At 41.8% G+C, this 24,602-nt stretch overlaps 1 protein-coding gene across 2 annotated transcripts; it reads right to left on the reverse strand.

The window, feature by feature from the left end:
• Positions 1-1,893: 1,893 nt before the first annotated feature.
• On the reverse strand, positions 1,894-17,267 carry cimap1d (CIMAP1 family member D). Of its 2 annotated transcripts, XM_069922972.1 has the most exons (4): positions 17,125-17,267; positions 10,866-10,976; positions 6,242-6,355; positions 1,894-2,467 (listed from the first exon to the last, which is right to left on the reverse strand). In XM_069922972.1, the coding sequence occupies exons 1-4, from the start codon at positions 17,168-17,170 to the stop codon at positions 1,989-1,991; spliced, it is 750 nt and encodes a 249-aa protein (XP_069779073.1). In that variant the 5' UTR covers positions 17,171-17,267; the 3' UTR covers positions 1,894-1,988. The 2 variants fall into 2 exon arrangements, with proteins under 2 accessions (XP_069779073.1, XP_069779074.1); XM_069922973.1 differs by lacking the exons at positions 6,242-6,355; positions 10,866-10,976; positions 17,125-17,267 and adding an exon at positions 3,148-3,311.
• Positions 17,268-24,602: the final 7,335 nt, after the last annotated feature.

Genomic DNA, 24,602 nt, shown 5'->3' on the forward strand with positions numbered 1-24,602 from the left:
AACATGCTGACGAGTTTGTACGTGGTCTTGTGCACTGCAAGACTGAGACTACCTGCAAAATTGAAGAACCACACCTCATCTTCTTTCTGGGCACCCTCCAACCAGGTGGCTTCCATTAGCAACCCCCCCCCCCCCTTCTCTCCCCTCACCATTTCTCTGCCTCTCTTGCTGTCTTGCTTGTGCTGTCTCTCCTTCAGCTTTCACAGAACCACACCCCTCCCTTGATAAATTCTCACCTTTCCTCTGCTGCCCTCCTATCCATGGCCAAATATCACCATTTTCCTGTTCAGCTGTGCTCTTCCTCCCCAGCCTGCCTGCTCTTTGTTCTATATCTTCATGTAGAATACATGATTTAAAAAAAAAAGCAGCTGAGCAGTATCATATACCCTCTTAATTCATTCAATTTGCTAGGATACAATTTAAGAGGACAATTATTTCCCTACTCCCCTCAATTTGGAAGTGTTAATAAAGTTGACAAAATAATCCATTCGGGAGAAAAACTAAGGCATTTAATTGACAATTAATTTTCTTTCACTTTTCATCGCTTCCTGTTGTTCAAACTGGATACTTTTACTTTTAACCTCAACTCTCATTCCTATAGCTATTTTGTCAATGTTTACTCCTACACATTTTAAATTATTGATTGCATTCTCCACATTTCCATCCCAGCAACGGTGATGCCTTTTGTTGAGCGCACTTCCTTTCACTGTTAACATTAATTTTATTCTCATGTTCCTGATGTGTCCCACTACAATAGGCCATTTCTGCCATCTCCAGTGTGGATCTCATAAAACTGTGATATTACAACTGGCCTTGAAGGTTTTGCAATTAATGAACACATTTACATTTAGGAACCATTTTCAGTGATCCCAGGATGGCTTAGCACTTCATATTCAATGAAGCACCCTTGAAGAATGGACTTTTGTGACAAGTAACTTGCACATGTTCTAGCTCTCTCTAGGCCTTTTTAATGGGGGGGGGGTTGGGGGGAGAGAAGCAAATATAAAGGTGGGTATTGTCCAGCTTTTACATAGCTTCATTTATCTTCATGAAAACTGAAGGCCGATTCAGGAGGCAGACTCCATAAAAAGGTAAGTTCAATTTTTATCTTTTCGTTGAGCCGCTTTCAAAGCAGCATTGCAGCATTAAAATCTTTCTCTCATTCTCTATGCACATATACATATATGGATGATTTACTTGGTTACAGGATACCATTCATTAATTTTACAGCCTGTGGGTAGAATCTTTTTCCCAGCCTGGTCTATCCTGATTTTGGTACTCCACTACCTTCTTGATGGTTGTAGGTCAAAGATGCTGTGTGCTGGATGGTAAAGGGTCCTCTAATTTTTTGAGCCCTATTTAAGCATCACTCCTGGTAAATGTCAGCAGGGGAAAGGGAGACCCCAGTGATCTCAGCCGTTTTGATGATCCTTTGAATTGATTTCCGATCCAATGCTTTACGTCTACCATACACAATGATGTAGTTAGACAGAATACTCCATTGTCCTGTAAAAGATTAAGATGGGGGTCAGTTGCCTCGCCCTCATCCTTGGGAAGTGCAGGCGATGCTACGCCTTCCTGACTAATGAGGTGTAATGAGTCAAGGACAGGTCATTGTCTACATGCATCTTGTGCAACACACACGTACACACTTGCATGCATGTGCGCGCACACACACACAGATTGTAATGTAGCGAGGTTTGTTGAGAGAGAAAAATTGATCAGAAATCTTTGTCATTATTAGTATGAAGTACATAAAGTGCTTGGAGTTCTTCCAAAACCATCTACAGTCTAGTGTATTTTTAAACAATGGAGTTTTATTATTCCTTTGTTGAATTTAACCAATGCATTTTCACTGAATATACATTGAATTCACATTATGTGAACACTTCATAAAATCTATCAATAGAAATATAACAAAGATTAAAAAGTAATGTTAGTTTTTTTTGGCTTACGAAGCTTTAAAGCAAACAAATTTAAATTTAAATTCAATCTGTAATGTCGATGATAAGTGGAGTTACAAATTCTGAGTGCCTCATTCCCAGAGAAAATGCAGGGACAGTAGGCTTATTGATGGTCACTTTTTCAGGGCTGTGTGCTCCAGGTCCTGGCTTCTGAGTGTAATAAGTGGGCAAATGATGTCGGCCCAGCATTGAATAAGCTGGCTGCTTGGGTAGGAAAACATTTGGATCAGTGCGATTGTATCTGCCAGGTCCTGGGGTATTGGAAAGATCTTCTCTCCTTGTTCGCCCAGTTACTGAAAAGCTAGCACTGGAGGGCTTGTTAGGAACCTTCGGCCCCATCAGGGATGGTAGAGTGTAGCTATTAGGAGCAGGCACTGTGTCCAACTTGCGATACCTCGTTCGGGATCCCATTGAGTAAGCTGGCGATCTGTGCTCATTGAAGTGGGGTGTGCCTTCTGGATTATATGTACCTGGTCCAGGAGTTCTTGACATATGGCAAAAATCTAAATAATAATAAAAAAAGACTTCAAATTAACCATTGAAAACATCTACAAGGAACACTGGGGAGCAGAGGTAATCATCAAGAATTCACATCACCCAGCACACATGCTGTCATCTGGAAAAAGAAGATAAATGCCTCAAGACTTGCACCACCAAGTTCAGGAAAAGCTGCTACCACCCCTCCCTCCAACCAACAACAAACTCAAATGGGCTCATACTTTATTGATTTTACTCTCTCTGTATTGTATAGTCAGTTTGGTTACATTTCTCTATTTGCATGTGTATGTTGAGTAGAGTTTTTTGCACTACCAATATGTGGTCATTCTGCCTTGCTGGAAAATGAATCTCAGGATAGTATGTGATGCCAAGTATTCACTCTGACAATGAATCTGAAATCTGATTTGACCTATCTACTTTAGATTAAAATGTTTTAGATACATTTTAAAAATTCTCTCGTACTTTTTCTCAACTGTTGTTCAGAGACGTCTCAGGGGAGGCTCTCACTAATTGGAGAACCAGGGTGATAGTGATTGGAAACTGAGCATTTGGTTGAGGGAGAGGGGGGGTGGTGGGTCCTGTTCTCATCCAATCTCCTAGCCTTTTGCTTGGTAGTATCATTCCTGCCTCAGGTTTAGGTAATGCTGATACAGACAATCCTTGCAGGTGGAGACTGGAGACTCACCTTTGCCATCTGGTTTTGGACAGTGTAAATGGACTTCCCCATTCCATGAGTTCTGGAGACAATAAACTCCTCTGAAGGTCACAGCCTGGTTGGTGATTTGAACCCGGCACTGTCTGTAATGAGTGTACATTCTTGACTGCATGGATTTCCTCTGGGTGCTCCAGTTTCCTCCCACCCTTCAAAAAACAATGTACAGAAGTTGTTCCTTGTTTGGGGTATTTGGCCAGAACAGGTTATGGCCAGAAGAGCCTGTTACCCTGCTTTAGGTCTAACTTTTTAAAATCCCATCTTGGTGTTTTAGATCATTAATTATCCTGAGAATCTTTTACTGATTCAGTGTTTCCTGAGGGAGTGTCCGAGAAAGTAAACATACAGCCAAGGAACAAGAATAAAACATTTAGTCCCTTGCACTAAATAAAGTAATCAGTGATCTGATTGTAACCTCTGCTCCACATTCCTTACCTGTAGTTATCTTTCTCACTTATCTACCTGTTCTTAACAACAGTCAAAAGGTCTGTGTCCAACATTCTTTAAGGGAGAGAGATCTGACGACTCCTCAACCCTTGGAAGCAACAAAAATGGCCTAATCTCTGTATGAAGTGAGCCCACCATTTATTTTTAAACAGTGATGCCCAGGCTCAAGATTCTCATTTGAAAAAATGTTATCAAGACTCCTTAGAATTGGTAAATTTCAACAACGTTGCCTATTACTAGTTTCATTTCCAGCGATACAAACCTAACTTGTGGAATCCTTCTTTATTGCACAACCACCCCATTTCAGATATTGGTCAAGAAAACTGTCTCAAAACAGCTTTCAATGCATGAACATATTTGTTTAAATGAGACTGATACTGCACACAGATATCACGCTCACAGATAAATTGATCTTTGGCATGTAATGCTCAGCTCGTGTGGAGGGTGGCTGTCAGTGGGTTGCCAGCTAACTGTCAACAGCCTGCCTGCTGATAGGCACCTGAAAATTGCTAGCTGACTTGCTGCTTTCAGGTGCCTGGTGTGTAGACTTGATTAGAAAAAAATCTTTTGCCAAAATTGCTCCCTTTTGAGACGGTGCTTCTTCACTATCTGTAGTGTATCAGCATTTTGCAAATGGATGATTTTCAAGACAAGAATTGGAAAATACTTTCCCCAACAAAACTACCATGGGGAGGCAACCCCTTAGTCGCACGATGGCCACTCCAGCCCTGATGTCCCGCGTTGGGCTGTCAGGCAGCGGGGAGTTGGGTCGCCGGGCAGCGGGAAGGGGGGCTGTCAGGCGTGGGGAGTTGGGTCGCCAATTGATTATCATCAGCCCGCTCCCTGCTAGGCACCTAAAAGCCGTTAGCTGCTTTCAGGCTGCTGCTTTCAGGTGCCTAGGGGGAGCCCTTGGAAGCAGAGAATATACTTCCCCAAGGTGGGTTGAGTAAGTACACCTCGGGGACAGGTTCTCCATTTTCAGGTGGCCTCCCGACAGCTGCACTCGGGTATTTTAGGCAGCTTTATGTTCAGGTATTATGGCCACCTAAAAGGAGCTAATGATAGTGTTAGTAAGAGTGGCTTGCAATCGCATGATTGCTACGGCTCTCAAACATCTGGAGTTTATGGTATGCGGCTTTTATGTTAAGCAATTTTGGCCACTCCTGTCCTATAGTGTGTAGTGTTCATGCTTTCACTTCTCTTTTGTTTCCCTATGGAAAACATTGCTTTGCACAGTGTTTCTGCTCTTTGCTCTTTGTACAGACTTTTCCATAGGATGGGCATTTTGAGTGCCGCATTGTTTGCATTTGAATGTCTCTCCATCTTTTTGTTTCCTATATATCGTTTTTTTGATTATGCGTGTGGACACACACTATGGTTACAGCTGTGGTTTCGTTTTCACTGGCTTTTGCACTCTCACTGAACTTTTTCACATGCTGCAGAGCTAATTCACTGGCGTGACACATCTTCATAACTCCAGCTAGGGTAAGAGCAGCCTCTTTCACTTTCTTATCAATAATCCCATATACAATTTGATCAAGGATCATTGAATTTTTCAGCGATCCAAAATTGCATTTTCTTGCTTTTAATTTCAAGTCTGTTTATATAAAAATGTATCAAGCTCTCTTCCTGCAGATATGTGTGCAAGTGAAACACATAACTCTCGAATGTTTCATTTTTCTTTGATGAACATTATCAATAACCTTTTCGAACTTCACCTGGTCATCTGCCTCAGCAAAAACACATGTATTGAAAACCTCTAGAGCTTGAGGTCCTGCCATGGTAAGTTGCAGTGCAATCTTCTGTGTTCAGCTTTGCTATCAAGTCCAGTGGCTTGCAGGTACAGCATAAATCGTTATTTGAACAACCTCCACTCGTAGTCAATATTTACAATCCAATTTACAGCATCAGGAGTCTTTACACTCCATATCTCTGTTGTTTCATCCACTCCTGGTACCATGTGATTTTTTAAAATTGTAATAAAAAAACTTGTGTTCTTTTAAAACAACAATACTTTATTAGCTTTAGAGCTATAGAAATCATGACCATCTGAAGGCATCCATCTTGATTCCAACTGAAGCTGTAACAAACTAGTCTCTGACTCCCTCTAGTGGTCAGGAAGATCACTAGCATTCTATCATTACATGACCAGCATAAACTTTTATCACTACTCAAAGTAACTTTACAAAGAGCTATTGTAATTCTTTCAGCTCAGCAGTTAATTACTCCACCAAAATGGTTTCAGTATGCCGTTTATCAAAATATGGGCCTTAGAAGACATTTATGTAGTGAAACACTCAATATCTGACACCTATGAGGATTGGAAGATGCCGGATAAGTGATTTTTCTGGTTGATTTAGATTGCATGTTACGTGAATTGGCAAACTAACCACTAGGGGTGCCAATTTTAACTTCTATTCCTTTACCTTTTTTTCCTGGTTGCTTGAATTCCAGGTAATTTCCTGTATTTGTTTTTTTTTTACAACATTTATACCAAATTCATGAACTTTAACATTGCTAGTTAGGCAACATGCTAGAAATTGTTTTTTAAACCCCAAATGATGAGAAACTCCTTAAAGGAGACTTTGTTTAGGCTTTAAATAGTTATCACTTTACTCACCACAGGTTTTCTGTCGACCTGACATAGAGTAGGATGGAGTTCCATTTCTGCCAAATCGAGTGATCTTTGGATCAACATAGTACCGAGGTCCTGGACTGCAGATATTGTAATATACTGCCAAGAGCAAAGGCAGAATCACTTTAGAGGTTTTTTGACAACTTAGTTGAATTTGAGCTCCCCCCCCCCCCCCCCAACACATAATCCCATTTGCTATCACTTAAAGTAAGACAGAAGGACAAAGATTATGGGCCCCTCAAGTCCATTGGCCTCCCATTTGTATTTTTTCCACATTATCCTTTTTTGATCCTCGCCACATTCTATCAACACCCTTCCAGATTCTACCACTACCTATACACTGGGGACTATCCACAGCAGCCAATTAACCCACCTACTTGCATGCCATTGGAGTGCGGGAGGATGCCCACAGGGTCTGGAGTTTGAATCCCATGCTGTCTATTAGGAGTTTGTATATCCTCCTTGAGCCTGCTGCCTCTGGTTTCCTCCAACTGTTCAAAATGTACTGGGAGTGTAGGTTAATTGAGCAGCATGGACTCGTGGGTTGAAATGGCCTGTTACCATGGTGTATGTCTAAATTAAAATTTTAAAAAGTTAAAAGTGAAGATCTACCTGGAAATTCTGCAGAATTTGCTATCGTGGGCGGCTGTGGAGGCCAGGTTGCTGGGTGTATTTAAGGAAGAGATTAATAGGTATCTGAATAGTCGTGGTATCAAAGGTTATGGGGAGAAGGCAGGGGAGCTAGGCTGAATGGGAGAATGGATCAGCTCGTGAAGGAATGGTGGAGCAGACACAATGGACCAAATGGTCTATTTCCACTCCTATATCAAGTCAAGTTTATTGTCATCTGATTGCACAAGTACAACCTGACAAAACAGTGTTCTCTGGTCCTCGGTGTTAGACATAATGCACATACATATGCAGGATAAGTAATCATAAATAAATAATATTTTGTAAATATGAGAGTCTCTGATGGTTAGTCGTTCAGCATTCTCACTGCCCTGAGAAGAAGCTGTTTCTCAGCCTGGTGGTGCTCCTGTATCTCTTTCCTAGTGGGAGCTGGTGAAAAATGCTGTGTGTAGGTAGTGGATGGGGACCTCAATGATTTTATGGTATTTGGATTCTGTTTGCATTAGCCTACACCCAGGATCAATTTACAGCAAGTACTCAACCACTTGGCACATGGGTTGGATGTGATAGGAAGCTTGAGCACCTGGTGAAACCAACATTGGCAGGGAGAGAGCAAGCAAGCTCCTCATGAATAGCACTCAAGGTCGGAATTCGAACTTGGCCTTGCGAGGCAGCAACACTACCTGCCACACTGCCATCCCACCCGTGAGGTTTTGCAAGAGTTTTAAAGTTCCTGAGTCACAATTTCCTGACCTACAAATAATGAGTTAAACAAGCAAACATAGTTTATGCTTGAAACATTTAAAATATATCTGGGGGCATATTACACTTTTGAGTGTATTTAAATAAATTGAATAAAAGATTCTTGTTAAACATTTACCCACTGCCTTCTCTCATAATAAAAGGAATTACTGTTGTATTGGAGACCCAGTGACTGCACGTGCTGCATTCTGGGTGGCACGGTTGGCATAGCGGTTAGCGCAGCACCTTTACAGCACCAGTGATTGGAATGGAGTCTAATCCACACTGTATGGAGTTTGTACGTTCTCGTGTCTGCGTGGGTTTCCCTGAGTGGTCCAGTTTCCTCTCCCCCTTCGAAACATACCTGGGGTATAGGTTGATTGGGTGGCATGGGCTTGTGGGCCAAAATGGCCTGTTACTGTGCTATATGTCTAAATTTAAAATCTAAATAAATTTAAGTGTAAAATTTAAATTTAAAAACAAACTGCTGGAAGAACTCAGCAGGTCGAGCAACATCTGGGGAGTCAAAGGAACGGGTTACAGAGTTTGGATCTGAAATGCCAACCATCCATTTCCTTCCACAGATGCCACTTGACCCTCTGAGTTCTTCCAGCAGAATATTTTTTATTCTTGTTGGATTTACACCAGACAGCAGCAAGGATCAGTAAAGGGGAAGTGATTGCTTGATCTCTGCAGGAAGCTTTTTACAATAACTGCAGTGAATTGCATAGTTTTGCCATGAAGCACAAGTTCTTGCTCCAGTTGTGGAACTACTCTGGAAAATTTACATAATTATCTAAACTTCCTTTAAAATAGTCTGAAATTAATATTAATCATTTACATTAATTCACAAGGGTTCATATAAATAATTTTCTAAAGACTGGAAAGGATTTTATTATGGGCCCAGAGAACTCCAAAACCCAGCAGCAATAGAAATTCACCAAGACAAATGGTTACTTAAACAAAAGTCATTTTTAATTTTCCTTAAATATAAAAATAGGACCAAACTTTAACTTATTACTATTAACCTAACCTAACAACCCCTTCTAATTCGAAGTGCATACATGTATGTAATGTATAAGTTCAGAAAAGTTATTTTATTTACAGTCCAATCTCACTTTTCACTCCTCTAAGTTTACCGGTTGGTATCAGGCAATTCTTATATTGTGCACAGAATTAACATTTATGAATTTTCACCAAGCTCTGGTGCTTAAGGTTCTTGTCAGTTTCAGAGAGAGAGATTCGTTGCACGTTGGACACACTGATTCCTTCTGATCAGCCATTTCAGCTGAATAAACTTGCCTCATCATGGGTTTTCCAAACGATAAACCCTTTTGTTTCATTTATTTCAGGTAAAACACTCGAGCCAGCCATTTCCACATGGACCACAGGGTTTTCAACAGACTGAACTCAGAACTCACAACCCATCTTCAAAATGGTTTTTCAGCAAGCTGCCAGCTTGCCATAACTGCAGAAACCAGCTCGCTCTCTCTCTATATTTCTCTCTCTCTCTCTCTCTCTCTCTCTCTCTCTCTCTCTCTCTCTCTCTCTCTCTCTCTCTCTCTCTCTCTCTCACAAACACACAGAGAAAGCCTGTTTGGTCTCCTCTCTGCTTGCAAAACCACATGACTTTCCTAGAACAGCAAACTGCAAACAGACAGATTGCGGCACTGGAGCCAAACTTCTGAGTCTGTTCATCTGTTGCTTTCAAAACAATAATCCATTACTCCACAGCATGTCCAATTAACACCTACTTGTGAAGTCTCTATAGGCATTCTTTTGAAAAGGCTCTTGGTGCCTGCATGACTCACTTTCAGCAAAGCTCTTGCATTTTAAATGAGTCCTGTTTTGTGAAGTTTTTGTGTTTGTTTGTGACCTACACTACCCCCACAATCTATCTCCAAAAACATATCTATACAATATAAAATATGATATAATCCATCACAATTTGTCAAATGTTTAGAAAGGTACAGAATGCATTATTCATATGATCATTATTTTTAAATGCAATCCAAAGAATGATCCCAAAATATTTTCACTGTGTTTCACTGTCACCATGTTTGTTTGTTTAACTCATTGCAAAGTTTTTATTGGAAATACACTTTCCTGAATGAAGTTCATTCCACGTCAATGCATAAATTTCTGATGGTTTTGCTCGCCCTGCCCAGATACGAGTCCCTCAAGAAACTAACAATATTGCTAAAATTCCACTGTTTATTATGTACTCAGTAACTGCAATTTTGGAAAACATTTCTAGCAATTATTAGCTGCCAGATAACATACCAAATGATAAAGCCAAAATAAATGTTGGTGAGGGAATGCTGCCGACTGGCACACTCCAAGCTGCAGGAGTGCGTACTGAAGGATGCACAGAGGCTTGGTGCAGCCAACACAAGGGCACTTTGCGAAAAGACCACAGTCTCGCGTCCTCTCATTACTAGGCATTGAGGGGCTGAGACCAAGGAGAGGTCCCTCAAACAATAGAGGGGGGGGAGAAGTAACAAGGTAATGGGGTCTTTAGAAAACAAATGTAACAATGTACATTAATGGAAATATATAGATATTATTAACACAATTGGTGTGAAAAAAACTTTGGCGTTCTTTTTTGTAAATAATTTATTGTGAATAAAGTGTTTTTGAAAAAATAAAACTAGTTTAAAAATAAGGATTATTAATAGATTTTCCATATTCATAGTTTTAGCTTGTAGTGACAGATTATTACTACAATCCTCTTTTTAACATATAAGTCTTGCAAACTCTTTGTCACGTTTCTATTTTTACAAGAGTCACTGGAGACTACAGTTGTACCGTGTAGAGCATTCCGACTAGTTGCATCACTGTCTGGTATGGAGGTGCCAATGCTCAGGACAGGAAAAAGCTAGAGGGAGTGAACTCAGCCAATGCCATCACAGGTATCAATCTTCACTCCATTGAGGACATCACAAGAGACAGTGTCTCAATAAAACAGCCTCTGTCCTCAAGGACCCTCACTACCCAGGCCATGCCCTTGTCACATGGCTACCATCATGAAGACAAACACTCAATGGTACAAAATCAGCTTCTTCCCCTCCACCAGCAGAGTTCTGAATTGACAAAGAACCAGACGCTTCCTCACTTTTTTCTCTTCTTTTTGCACCAACTTATTTTAAAAATGTAATTAATAGTAATATTTGCACCTGTAATGCTACCGCAAAACAGCAAATCTCATGACAATAAATTCTGATACTGAATCACTTACATGCGCTGCTGTGTTTTCTCCCAAAAGTATAAGCTGGATTTATGTGCTTGGTAAGATCATGGCCCAGGAACCCAATGGCTGGGGGTAGTCCATATCTTCCTGGTCCTGGCCCTTGACAGAGGCAGAAAGTAAAAACTTTATTTTCTTAAAAAAGACACCTTTTAAAATGTGATTTCTTGTAACTAACCTGAAAGTAAAGCTCATAATTAAATACCTTTGTTCAACATTGGTGGATGTATGGAGGGTTAGTGGTGATGGCAAAAATAGAAGGAAGTGAAAATTGCAAAGTTATAAACAGGTCATTACTATGATTTTTTTAAAATTTAGAGTTAAAGCACATGGTTTTTAAATTTAGAGATAATTGAGCTCGCACTCCCCAATTAACCTACAAACTCCGTAAGTTTTGGAACCTGGGAGGAACCCAGAGCACCCAGAGGAAACCCAAACAGACATGGGGAGAAGGGGAGAACATACAAACTCCTTACAGACAGCACCAGATTTGAGCCCATGTCACTGGTACTGTAATAGCACTGTGCTAACCCCCCCCCCCCCTGCTACACTAAATGCTTTAGGTAAAATTGTCTGATGGTTTCACAAGCTGATTGACATCTGACAGCTCCATCAGCAAACATGAGTTACATTAACTTTAAAAAAAAATTAGACAGTAACAGGCCCTTCTGGCCCATGAGGCTGTGTTGCCTAATTACACCTGATTAATCTAAAACTCTATAAGTTTTTGAAAGGTGGGAGGAAACTGGAGCACCCAGAAGAAACCCACATAGACAAAGTAAGAACATACAAACTCATTACTGACATCACCTAAACCAGAGGAAGGCTGAATCCTTCACTTTCTGATCCAAAGACAGGAAGTTACCACTAAACCAAAAATAACCCAGCTCCGAAATAAATTGTCATCGTCCTTGGAGGAGAGTGCAAAGGATGGATTGAGACCGTCAAGGAATTTGAACACAAAGACCAAGGTTTTAGGTCAAGCCACATAGTTTAACTGAGCAAGGGGCTTCACGAGCTCCTTGCGTAGATTGGGAAATGGCAGCAGAGGTTTGGCTGACCTCAAGCGACTGGGGAGTAGAGCAAGAATATTGGAATAGGCAAGTCTGGAAACCGCAAAGGGCAGGGATGAAAGTTTCAGTAACAATCCAATTCAGAAGCAGAATAAGGCAGCACCACTGAGGTGGAGATAAATCTCAATAATGTTGCTGACATTAAATGGAAACTAAGCATTAGCGAGAGTAATTGAGAATAGCATGGTTGTCATAAATGTTCCCACCCACAAATCTCACAGTGGCACAGGTTTTCTCAATGGCGTTTCTCCACGGTGGCCCATTGCACTCCTTAATGCAACTTGTCTCAGTGATGATCATTTGTTTCAAGTCTTAAATGAAAAAAATTATCAGCCTATAAACTTATTTGATACTTACAGTTAGTTTAATTATTAGCCTTAACTGGTTTCTGTGCCTGACCCTGGACCTGAACTAGCTTGTGTTTCGCCTGCATGGGATAAATTTCTTGTAAATAGATAATCTGGATTTTGCAAAGGTGCACCAGAGGAAGTAGTTCATTCATAAATGTGTCAGAACTGAACTTTTATCCCCCAAGAAGCAAAAGATTGTAGAAAGAAATGTGCAATGAACAATTATTGACAAGTTACATTTATAATTTGCAGGGGAGAGGTTTAAGTTTCTCCACTCATTCAGCATCTGTCCATACCACCAGTCCAATATTTGTGCTTACTACAGATGCAGCAGTGGTACACGCCACCCAAGCAGCAGCTGTGCACAGCACCAATGCAGCAGGTGTTCATACCATCAATGCTACAGATGTGCACAGCTGCTGCAGCAGTTGTACATATCACTGATGCAGCAGTTGGACATATTAATGCACATGGGCATTAATCTTCATTCTATTCATGACATCTTCAAGATGGTGTTTCAAGAAAGCAGCTTCTATCCTCAAGGACTGTCACCACCCAGGTCATGACCTCTTCACACTTTTACCATCAGGAAGGAGGTACAGTTCTCTGAAGTTACACACTCAACATTGCAAAAATAGCTTCTCTGCCATCGAATTTCTGAAAGGACAATGATTCTACTGATGGAACCTCACTTTTTCTCTTTTTCTGCACTAGTTATTTTTTAATGTTGTATTTGTGGATTTGCTTTGATCGTTACCTTTCTCATACCAGCCCTGCAAAACAGCAAAGTTCATGACACATATTCATGACCATAAACCTGATTCTGAATCTAATTCCAAGCTCCTGTAACGTGTGCAAATTCCAGTCTCTAAATATACTGCTCACACTTACATGTATCATAATTATGTTGTATATTTAAATACAGGATACTGCTTTCCTCTTTTTGAGAAGTAAGACTGATTTATACATATTCATTATATCCATGAGTTGACATAGATTTACCTATCTATAGGTATCTTGAATCAAGTCTAGTCAAGTTTATTACACTGGTACAACCTGATGAAACAGTGTTCTCCAGCCCTTGGTGCAAAGCATGCAGACATACAATCAGTCATAAATAACAATACATATGCAGGACCAGTATACATACAAATAAATATTGTTTAATGAATATGGTGTGATCAGTTTCCTTTGGTTGTTCAACATTCTCACTGACTGTGCGAAGAAGCTGTTCTCAGCCTGGTGGTGCTGGTTCTGATCCTCCTGTATCTCTTTCACTTTATTTATTGGTGTTTTATCTGTTTCTTAAAGAGGAAGGTGTCACTTCCAGACTAATTCAGAAGAATGTTGTGTTTTCTATACATTTAAATATTTTCTTGTGTATCTCTTGCTTGAATTCAATGACTTGCCAATTTTCCAATTTTATCTCCCATTGTCACCGATGCTCATTAGATGAGAATTTTCTTTTGGTCAACTAGGATATTCAGAAAAGGATACTCTGTTGTAATATTAGACCCATTATAATTCATTCTGAATATCCTCACAACAATCAATGTATGTCTCCCAAAGCCTCAGTACTTCTAGGATCTTTCTATAACGCTGTGCCAAGTGTCAACTGAGATAGCTAAGTGCAGGAAAGCTGTTTCTAAACTTGTGAGAAGCTTAAAAGCAGTGACAATTTTGCACCATTTTAAGATAAAATTAAAACATTCTCAGCAAGAAATGAAACCTTTAGCTTTTCCTTCTCTAATGTAGATATGGATGTGGACTTTGTCAATGCAACACACACAATATAAAACCAAAAAATTAACTTTAGAAATATAGCTTCATTTAAGATGATTTGTACTAATAATGTAATTTTTAATATTAATTTATTCATATAGTACATAATTTACTGCTAATTGCATTATGGTTTATACTCCATTAACAGTACATTCTCAATTTCAGACTAACAATTTGTTCTTCCCTGAAAAAGAAAATTAATGCATTATTGACATTTCATGCAATCTGAAATGGCCTCTTTATATCCTAGAATTAGGTTAATCCCTTTTCTCAGCTCTTGGTCCATAGGGTAAAACTCTTCAATTGTTCATACATAGAACAGAACTATTATGCATGGAGCCATTGGCAGGCACCCAAACCCTAGTCCTCCATACTCCTCTCCTCCATGCATCTATCCAAACTTTTCTTAAATGTCAAAATCAGATCCACAATCACCACTTCAGCTGGCAGCTCATTTCACATTCTCACCACTCTCTGCAGGAAGAAGTTTCCCTTAATATTCCCTTTAAACTCTTCATCTTTCACCCTTAAACCAGGCCCTCTAGTTCCTGTCTCACCTGACCTCCAGGTTAACAAATACAGTAAAACCCCTGTTATCCGTAATTCTACCAACCAGCAGCCTCAAGCAACTGGCAAAAAAAAAAGAAAAAAATAGGTAAATATGTGTTTAAAATTGGTGCGCCTTGCCATTAGTTCACCAATCGCACAACACACAATCCCAAGCAATTAGGGAAGACACTCAGAATTTATCAATTCCCATAGGTGCAGAATACCGGGGGTTTTACTGTATTCCTATTTTCATCACACTCTCAAGCAGTGGCCCCACATCCAATTGGGAGGAAATTTTAGGAAAACAAATCCATGTGCAACAATTACAGTTGACTTACTGCTGAAAGCAAAATACACTACTGTATATACTCATGTAATTGTCGATTCCATGTAATGGTCCACCCAGTGTAATAGTCAATTCTGTGTAATGGTCGACCCCGTGTAATAGTCGATCCCGTGTAATGGCTGACCCCCTGTAATAGTGTGTGACTGATTATAGATATGTTTTTTGGGAGATAAATTGGGGCAGGTTTTTTAGTGTAGGTCACATACAAACACTTTGAAACAGATCTTATTTAAAATACTGGAGCTATGCTCATGCTAGACAGGCCTGCGCCAAGAGCCTTTGCAAAAGCTTCGGCGAGTGCCCAAGAGACTTCACCAATGGATTGTTGTTTACAAAAAGGCAACAGATGAAAGAACTGTCGGAGCCGCAGGCTCCCTGGAGTGGAACTGGCTGTTCTATGAGGGTCATGTGATTTTGCAAGCAGACAGAGAAAAAACAGTCTTTTTCTCTGAGAAAGAAAGAGAGAATTCTGCAGTTTTATAGTCAACAGCAGTAGCTGGGACTGGAACAGGACAAGCTGGCAAGCTTGTGGAAAAAAAACATTTGGAAGACAGTTTGTGAGTGCATAATTCAGCCTGGTTAAAACCCTTGTGGTTCATGAAAGAGGAGTGGACTGGCTTCCTAATGGTTTACATGAAATAAGAGAAACAAAAAGGAACTCTGTGGTGACCTGAAAGAAAGAGGTTATCATCTGGAAAACCTTGATGAGGCAAGTTTCTTCAGCAAGACATGGTCATGGCTGATTAGAAGGGATCAGTTTGTGTCCTGGAACAACAAATCTTTCTCTGAAAACTGACAAGAACCTTCCTGAGCGGTAACCATTTACATTTCAAGCACCAAACCCTGGTGAGCTTCATAAATGTTAAATTCTGTGCACAATATAAGAATTGCCTGCAACCAGTGAACGGAGGAATGAGAAGTGAGATTGGACTGTGTAATAGTCCACCCTGTGTAATAATCAATAGTCGATTCTGTGCAATAGTCGATTCTGTCCAATAGTCAATTCTGTGTAATAGTCAACTTCTCTCACCTTTTTGACCCAAAAAATAATGTTTTCGTTTGACCATGTAAAAGTTGACCCCCTTTTTTTGGCTCTGACTGCCCGTCCATTCGAGCTCCCAACATCCTGACCACAGAGCCTCATCCCAGCCACTGATCCAAGCTCCTGACACCCTAAATGCAGACTTAGCACCTGGACCTTGCCATCTGAGCTCTTGATGCCTTGAATGATGCGGGTACTTACCGTGGGAAAAAGTATAATTTGTGTAAAAGTCAACCCCGGCAAATTTGACCCCAAAAAATTGGTCCAAAAATATTTGGTGATGACACAAGTATATGCAGTTCTGATTTCATTGCTGAACTGCGTTGATTTGGATGCTGTACTTTGGGAAAGGACAGCACAGACAGGAGCCATTTTCTCCATTTTATTTGTTGAAAGGCCTGCCCATCAGTCCCAATCCCAGTGAAAACTTGAGGCTTGCTAAGAATTTATCACATTGTCTTTTGGGATTAACTTTTGAATCTGCTTCCACCAATCCTGCAGATTTTGTATTTCAGCTCAAAGCATGAATAAAATTATCATCTCCACTCTAATTTGTTTACAGCCAATATAAATCTGTGCTTATTTGGAGAACTTCCCAACATTTCACACAGACAAACCACAGAGCCTTTAAAATAATAAATATTTAGCATGAAATCCAACTATAATTTAATTCTGCGATAACCCATTCTGTCTTGTCATATATTACCAAAAACATTAACAACATTATTTTGAACACTTATCTTTGTATTTATTCAGTACACCTTCATTTGAGTTAAATGTTAAAACACAATTCTGGAGAAATTCAACAGTTCAAACATGAACTTTAAATAGCAAAGATAAAAATACATAATCAACATTTCGTGCTTGAGCCCTTCATCAAGGTATGAAGAAAATGTAGGCAGGTACCACAATGAAGGGCTTAAGCCTGAAACGTTGGTTATGTATCTTTATCTTTGCTATAAGGTTCACTGTTTGACCTGCTGAATTTCTCCTGAATTGTTTTTTCACTTCCACCACGATGTCTGCAGACTTCCGTGTTTTACTACAGTTTAATGTAGTCATTAAGACTTTGTGATCAGAAACAAGAGGTCACCAAAGCAGAGGTTACCTCTCTCCCGTGCTGCAATTGTGGGATATGTCTTCTCTGGATCCATCGTCTGCGAGTCAAAGCCGTCTCTTGAAGGTACTGATCCTGGGGCTGAGCGCTCCAAGTGAATGCTGAAATGCTATCTTGTCCAAGGGAGCAATGATACAAGTGTTGCTGTCCGTAACAACTAGCAAGTTGTCATGGAAGCAGTTGCACTTGGCTCATCCATGCATAGAGTTGCAACATACTCTTTCCTCGTGAGACCGGTACTGCATTCTGTTGACTTTTCTATTCAGTGCAGTGAGTTATAGTCGACAGACACACAATGGGGTGTCTGCTTATGTTACGGGTCAGATAATCCAGATCAATTCCCATCATGCCAGTTAGAATTCTAGATCAGGAAATTTGAAATGGAACATGGGTATTAGAGAAAGTGATCACGGTGCCGTAGGATTGTTGTAAAAATCCCTTCATTCAATCCTGATATCTGATAAAACTTGTTCTTATCAGATTTGACATATGTCAGAATCAAAGAAAGTTCAGAATCAGAATTTATTGTCACGAATATGTCACAAATTCATTGTTTTGCAGTAGCGTCACACAGTGCAAACATTTATATAAACCATCTTACAAAAATAGTGCAAGGAAAAGCCAAAGTAAGACCGTCTCTGTGATTCATTATCCATTTAGAAATTGGATGGGCAGATGCTCTTGTTTTTCCCTCTGGGTGCTCATCTTTAGGCTTAGTGAAGAGGGCATGGCCTGGGTGGGGGTGGGGAGGGTCCTTGAGGATAGAAGTCACTTTCTTAAGACACTGCTTCTTGTAGATGTCCTCGATGGAGTGAAGTTTGATACCCATGATGGCGCTGGCTGAGTTCACAGCTGTCTAGTATTTCTGTGCAGGACATCTTGGCGCCTCACAGTTTGGCGGGCAGCAACCTCCTTTGAAGAAGACCGCAGAGCCCACCTCACTGACAAAAGGCAAAGGAGGAAAAACCCAACACCCAACCCCAACCCACCAATTTTCCCCTGCAACCGCTGCAACCGTGTCTGCCTGTCCCGCATCGGACTTGTCAGCCACAAACGAGCCTGCAGCTGACGTGGATATTTACCCCCTCCATAAATCTTCGTCCGCGAAGCCAAGCCAAAGAGAAGAGAGCAGGATATGTGACCAGTTCTGTACTAATTAGGTAGTGTGGTGCATGCTTAAGGTTAGGATTGCCTTTTACTTGCATAAAAATGACTCACAGAAACAAAAGGCAACAGATGTTGAGTTGATAATGAGTTTATTGTCCTACACATTGTACAATGTACAGATGTACCAAAATTTTTACTTGCTGCTGCTGAACAGATACTTGTAAAGAAAAGCTACAATAGTAATCTAATTGACTTAGATTAAGAGAAAATAAATTCATAGATAATAAACATTCAGTAATCCTAGTGTAAAAGAAGTGACTTGCCAATAGTGCCAACAGACCATGATAGTGTAACAAGGGGAAGTTCAAGAGTTGGAGAGTTGCTGGAAACTATTCATGGACCTAGAAGTACTGGTTTTTAGGCTTCTGCCCAAAGGTAGGAGTGAGAGTTTATGACTAGGGTGATGGGGGTTCATCATGATGTTGGCTGCCTTCTTGAGGCAGTGCTTCACCTAGATGTCTGCAATGGACCAGGCTGTGTTTGCTACCTTTGGCCACTGTCCACATTCCTGAGCACTTGAATTTCCAAACCAGGCTATGATGCAACCAGTCAGTATACTTTCCACAGTGCAGCTGTAGAAGATTCAGATCAGTTACTATTTATTGTCATGTAATAAAACAGAAAATGTAATATTGCATGAAATTTCCTGCAGTCTACAGTAAGGCAGACAAAGATTCACTATTCGCATTGCCTGGTGCACCTTACAGTTAGAGAAAAAAGATGCAAAAAAGAGTTGTTCCAGAGACACTAGGTGCTTTCAAGCTGCCTTGTAAAATGGGGTAAACCGGGCAATTTGCCCAGTTAGCACCCCACACACAAGGCAGCTTGAATGGATCCTACCTGGTCAGCGGGCTCCAAAATCAACCAGGTCGCTGCCCAACCTTGGAAGTAGTCAGGGAACCCAGTTAAACTTACCCACGTCACGTCCACCAGCGGCTTGAAAAACGAAAATGGACGACTAAATTATTCTGGTGACGTCAGCACTTGCATGCATGCGTCACCAGGCAGCATGTTGGTGCCAAGTTCAAATGTAGAGGAGGAACTCAGCAGTGCAGGTCAGGAAAGAAGATATTATAATGTGGTTTAAATGTGCTTCTCAGGAAACATAAGGTTAAAATCTTTTACTTCATTTCATCCAGTGAGTGTGTGACATGCTACTCACTGTGTCATTGCTGGGGCAGGATCCCCCTTAAATCGCCGGGATGGCGTTTTAATTGGGTGATCACCCTACAGTTAAACACACCTGGATCCCAGGAGGGCCACCCAGGTGTGGCAGATTAAAAGCACTTAGTGGGCGTCCATGTATTTGCCTCCCGCACTCCCACAGCCTCTGCAGCTACACAAGAATCCAGTTCACTTCAAACCATCAGCAACCTGAATTCAGATCCCATCCTCCAACATGATGAGGATATCTTCAGTACCCAGGGCCCTTCAGGAACCAACCTTGCTCTCAATGTCCTCTCGAATCCTGGTTCTGTTACCTGGTTCTCCTGGGCCCTTCTCCAGCAGCCCACAACTTGTCCTTTGACCTCAAGTTGCCAGCAACCAATTACCTGTGTGGGTTCTTTGCCCACAAGTCATCAACAGCTTGCCACCTGTGTGTGCTCTTCAGCCACAGAGCCCCTCGCTAGTCTACCACCCTGGTCACCATCCTTAGGGTCATCTCCTCTGCTTCTTATTCTCAAATGGGGTTGTTCTCCCCATTACTGGTGCCCCACACTAGTCTGCTGCTTCCCCATACTCTGCAACCCCTCATGGCCACTGTTCAACACTGCCACCATCTTGGGCCCAGATGCTGCGGTCACAGGATTTTAGATAAAACACCACTGGCTCCTTTAGCAAGTCATTTAAAGCCACTATGGCATTGTCGGAGATAGGACTGGGTGGTAGGTCCCCATGGGGGAGCTTGTGCCTCCGTTCCCTGCTCTCCCCAGGTCCACTGCCATTGTTTTGGATTAGGGATGACCAACCTTTTAATTTTTAATTGAGGCATAGAGCAATGTAAGAGGCCATTTTGGTCCACAAGTCCATGCTGGCCAATTAACCTCCACCCCCAGTATGTACTCGTGAGCCGAAATGACTTGTTTCAATGCTGTATATTTAAATTAAAAATTAAAATGTTGGCCACCTTGTTTAAGAGTATCCAATGGCATGCCAAATCTCAAAATAGACATGTTGTTGTGCCTACTTCACAGTTACCTCTCAATCCAGATTTCAAAATGAGACCTTAAACTCTAGTCTTGTTGCTGACCTGCATGGTCCTATTTCAAAAGAGAACAGTTGAGTTCCATCAACCTGGCCAATATTTAGATTGCATTATTGCGGGGGCCCAGCTGCATTCCTTCATTGCCGCAGTGTGGATACTGCATTGGAAACCATCCAGGGTCGGCCGCGTGACAACTTGAGCCTAGTGAAAACAATAGGCTGCAGTTGCTGTGATTGTAGTAAATACACCAAAATGCTGGAGGAACTTAGCCGGTCTTTTCAGCATCTATAGGAGACAAAGGTATATTGCCAACGTTTCGGCCCTGAACCTTTCTTCATGGAAAAATCAGAAAGTCTCAGAATTCAAACAATGGGGGAGGAATCCAGACCAACAAAAGGTGTTAATTGGATGTGATAAGGGAGTAGGTAGAATTGATCATGTCTGTGCAAAAGGATTCAGGGAATGGAGAGATGGGGGGAAGTGGGGGGGGGGGTTTAATCGAAAGGCAGAGAAGTTTATATTAATGCCATCCGTTGGAGGGTGCCCAGTCGGAAGATGAGGTGTTGCCCCTCCAATTCATGGGTAGTCTCAGTCTGGCAGTACAAGAGACCATGGAGAGACATGTAGGCAAGGGAATGGGATGGAGAATTGAAGTGGATGGTATTATGTGCTCCCAGTTCATTTTCTCTTGAGTGGGACTGTCACTTTAAGAGAATAAATCATGCTGCAAGCTTTGGAGACTGACTGTGGGCTGACAGGCATGTACCCAGGCATGTACTCAAATTCACTACTTCCGAAGAGAGAGGAAGTGGCCCTGGAAATCAAAGGTGCAGAGACCATGTGACCAGCATGTTAAAGAAGCAGTACTCTATTTGATGAGGGGCCATTTTAAAGAAGCAGCTCTTGGAGAAACATCTCTTTGAAGGGATACTGCGCTGAAGTGGCCTCATGTATTATTTTTGTCTGATTTCTCTCTGTGAGGAGAATGATTATACCCCACCATTGACAAAGGATCTGTCACTTTTGAAGAGGGATTAGTGTGCTATACTGTGACCAAAGGGGAAGGTCACTATTTCAGCTGACTAATGAAAAAGTTCTGGAAGCTTTGTGAAAATCACCCACTTCATGTCCCCTACACAAGGAAAAAGGGAGTTTGATTGTCGCTCGTCTGAGTTGCCTCTTTGTAAGTACTTGACAAGGATTTCTTGAGTTACTGCAGTCTCCCACCTATTCCATGGTTACTTCTTTGATCAATTTAAAGCTTGCATGTCAACACTGGATTTTTTGAGACTGAACTTTGAACAAATGTTCCAGAATTGGGGGTATTTCACACACACACACACACACACACACACACACACACACACACACACACACACACACACACACACACACACACACGTATATTTGCGCATAGTTGAGAGTTAAGTAGATAAGTTTACATTATTGGTAATAAATAATTAAAAATATATTTTTTAAATATAACACTGTCTTGGCTAATTTCTATTGCTGTTACCTGAACATGTAACAGTGGCCATTGGGAGATCCACAACAGAGCTGAGGTGCTCAACAAAGCAATCTCCCAGTTTATGTCTAGTTTCTCCGATGCAGAGGAGACCTCAGTAGGAGCACTGGATGCAGTACATGACCCCTGAAGATTCACAGTGAAATGCTGCTTCACTTGGAAGGACTATTTGAAGCTCCTAATTGTGCTGAGGGAGGAGGTATGGGCACAAGTGGAGCATCTCATGAGGTCACAGGGGTAGGTCCCAAGGGGACAATTGGTGGGGAAGGAGGAGTGGATGAGGGAGTCATGGAGGGAGTGGTCCCTGTGGAAGGCAGAAAGGGGAATATGTGTCTTGATAGTTGGATCATATAGTAGGTGGCAGAAATATGATGTTGAGGCTGTTGGGGTGGTAGGTGAGGACGAGGAATCCTATGGGGGCAAGGGATGGCAGAAGGGGCCAAGACAGTTGTGTAGATAATGTAGGATCTGTGGGTGAGTGCTAAGTTGATAGTGGGAGATGGAAAGCAACATTGTTTGAAGAAAGAGGACATCTCAGATGACCTGGCATGAAAGTCCTCATCCTGGGTGCAGATGCAATGGAAATGGAAGAATTGAGAGAATGGAATGGAATCATTATAGGGGACAGGGTGGGAAGAAGTGTAGTCGAGGTTGCTGTGGGAGGTGGTGGGTTTATAGAAGATGTCTGTCGAGAATTTGTCTCCTGAGATGGAGACAGAGAGGTCGAGGGAAGGGAGAGTGTTGCTAGAGATGGACCAAGTGAATATGAGGTCAGGGTGGAAGTTGACAGCAAAGTGGATGAGGTTAACGAGCTCATCATGGGTACAAGAGGCAGTACCAAAGTGAAGGCAGACCCCAGGTTAAAAATGAGTTCCGTTACCTAAGTCTGTCTTTAATTTGAAGTTGGAACAGGTACATATGGTCCTTATGTAGCGTCAGTTAATCAAATGTTTATCTATGTATTTTGTATATATAGTTTTTATGCCATATAAAACATTTCCCAATACAATAAAACATCTTAAAGATAATAATGCAGGACATAATAATAAAAGTAACTATGTTTAAAAGTTAACACTTATAGGAGACGATGATGGAGAGATGGCTTCTCTCTCATGTTGCCCTGATCCCACAGCCCTCCTGCATCTTCGCTCCTTCCAATCCGCACCCGGCTCCTTCGCTCGCTTTAACCCCCCTCACTCCCTCTCTCTTGCTCCCCCCTCCCTCTCTCCCCTCCCCCACTCCCCCTCCCTCCCCCTACTCCCTCACCCCTCTACCCTGCTTCATCCGCCCCGCTCCCTCCACCCTCGTCCCCTCTCCCTCCCTGCCTGCTGTGTGACAGCAGCATTGCGCGAGAGTATCCTGTAGCATAACCACGCTCAAACCAGAAAATCACAGCATTCTACTCTCAGTACATAAGTATTAATTGTTTGTAAATCGGGTGATTTCAACCCAGGGACTGCCTGTAGTCATCGATGTAGCGGAGGAAGAGTTGAGGGGCTTTGCCTGTGTAGGCTTATAGCATGGATTGCTTCAATTAGCCGACAAAATGGCAGGCATAGCTGGGGCCCAATCAGGTACTCATGGCTACCCCTTTAATCTGGAGAAAGTGCAATGAGTCAAAGGAGAAATTATTGAGGGTGAAGACAAGTTCTGCCAGTTGGAGGAGCATGGTGGTGGAGGGGGAACTGGTCTAATGTCTAGAAGGAAACAAAGGACATTGAGGTCTTTGGAATGGGAGATGTAGGTTTATAGGGATTGGATATCCATAGTAAATATGAAGCAATCGAGATCATGGAACTGGAAGTTGTTGAAATGATGGAGGGCGTGTGAAGTGTCCCGGATGTAGGTGGGGAGGGACTGGACCAAGGGGAACAAAACAGAGTTGAGGTAAGCAGAGACCAATCGGTGGAACAGGAGCACATGGACAAGATGCGTCTGACAGGACAATTGAGTTTCTGGATCTTGGGTAGGAGGTAGAAACAGGCGGTACGGGGTTGGGAAGCAATAAGTTTGGAGGCCATGCCAGGGAGGTAACCAGAAGTGATGAGTTCTGAGATGGTGCGTGGTACAGTGTTTTGATGAGTTTTGGTGGGTCCTGTTGGAGGGGTAAGAGGAGGTGTCTGAGAGATGTCGTCTGGCTTCAGTCAGGTAGAGGTCAGTGCGCCACACAACAGAACCGCCCTTGGTCTGCAGGTTTGATGGTGAGGTTCAGATTGGTGCAGAGAGAGTGGGGGGCCAGGTGTTCTGAGAGGGTGAGATTGCAAAGACTGAGGGGAGTAATATAGTTGATATGGCTGATGTCATGACAGCAGTTGAAAATATAAAAGTTGAGAGCAAGTGGAAGACCAGAATAAGAGGATCAGGAGGAGGAAGATATTTTAAAGCAGGAGAAGGGATCGGTAGTGTGGTTGGAGAATCGTGGTTGTAGAAGTATGGAGATGGAGTTTAATATCATGACGTGCATGGAACTCATTAAGGTATGGGCGAAGGGGGATGAAAGTGAGGCCTCTACTGGGGACAGAGCATTCAGTCTCCGAGAGGAGAAGTTTGGAGGGGATGGTGAAGACCAGG

The sequence above is a fragment of the Narcine bancroftii genome, chromosome 3 (genome assembly GCF_036971445.1).
Source record: "Narcine bancroftii isolate sNarBan1 chromosome 3, sNarBan1.hap1, whole genome shotgun sequence".
Lineage (NCBI taxonomy): Eukaryota > Metazoa > Chordata > Chondrichthyes > Torpediniformes > Narcinidae > Narcine > Narcine bancroftii.

Excerpts from the sequence above, each read along its gene's own strand:
- cimap1d (XM_069922972.1), bottom strand. The coding sequence starts at position 17,170 with ATGGATCCAGAGAAGACATATCCCACAATTGCAGCACGGGAGAGAG. Across the intron at positions 6,356-10,865 it reads GAGAAAACACAGCAGCGCAT|TATATTACAATATCTGCAGT; the intron begins GTAAGTGATTCA and ends TGCTCTTGGCAG. Across the intron at positions 2,468-6,241 it reads AGGTCGACAGAAAACCTGTG|ATTTTTGCCATATGTCAAGA; the intron begins GTGAGTAAAGTG and ends ATTATTATTTAG.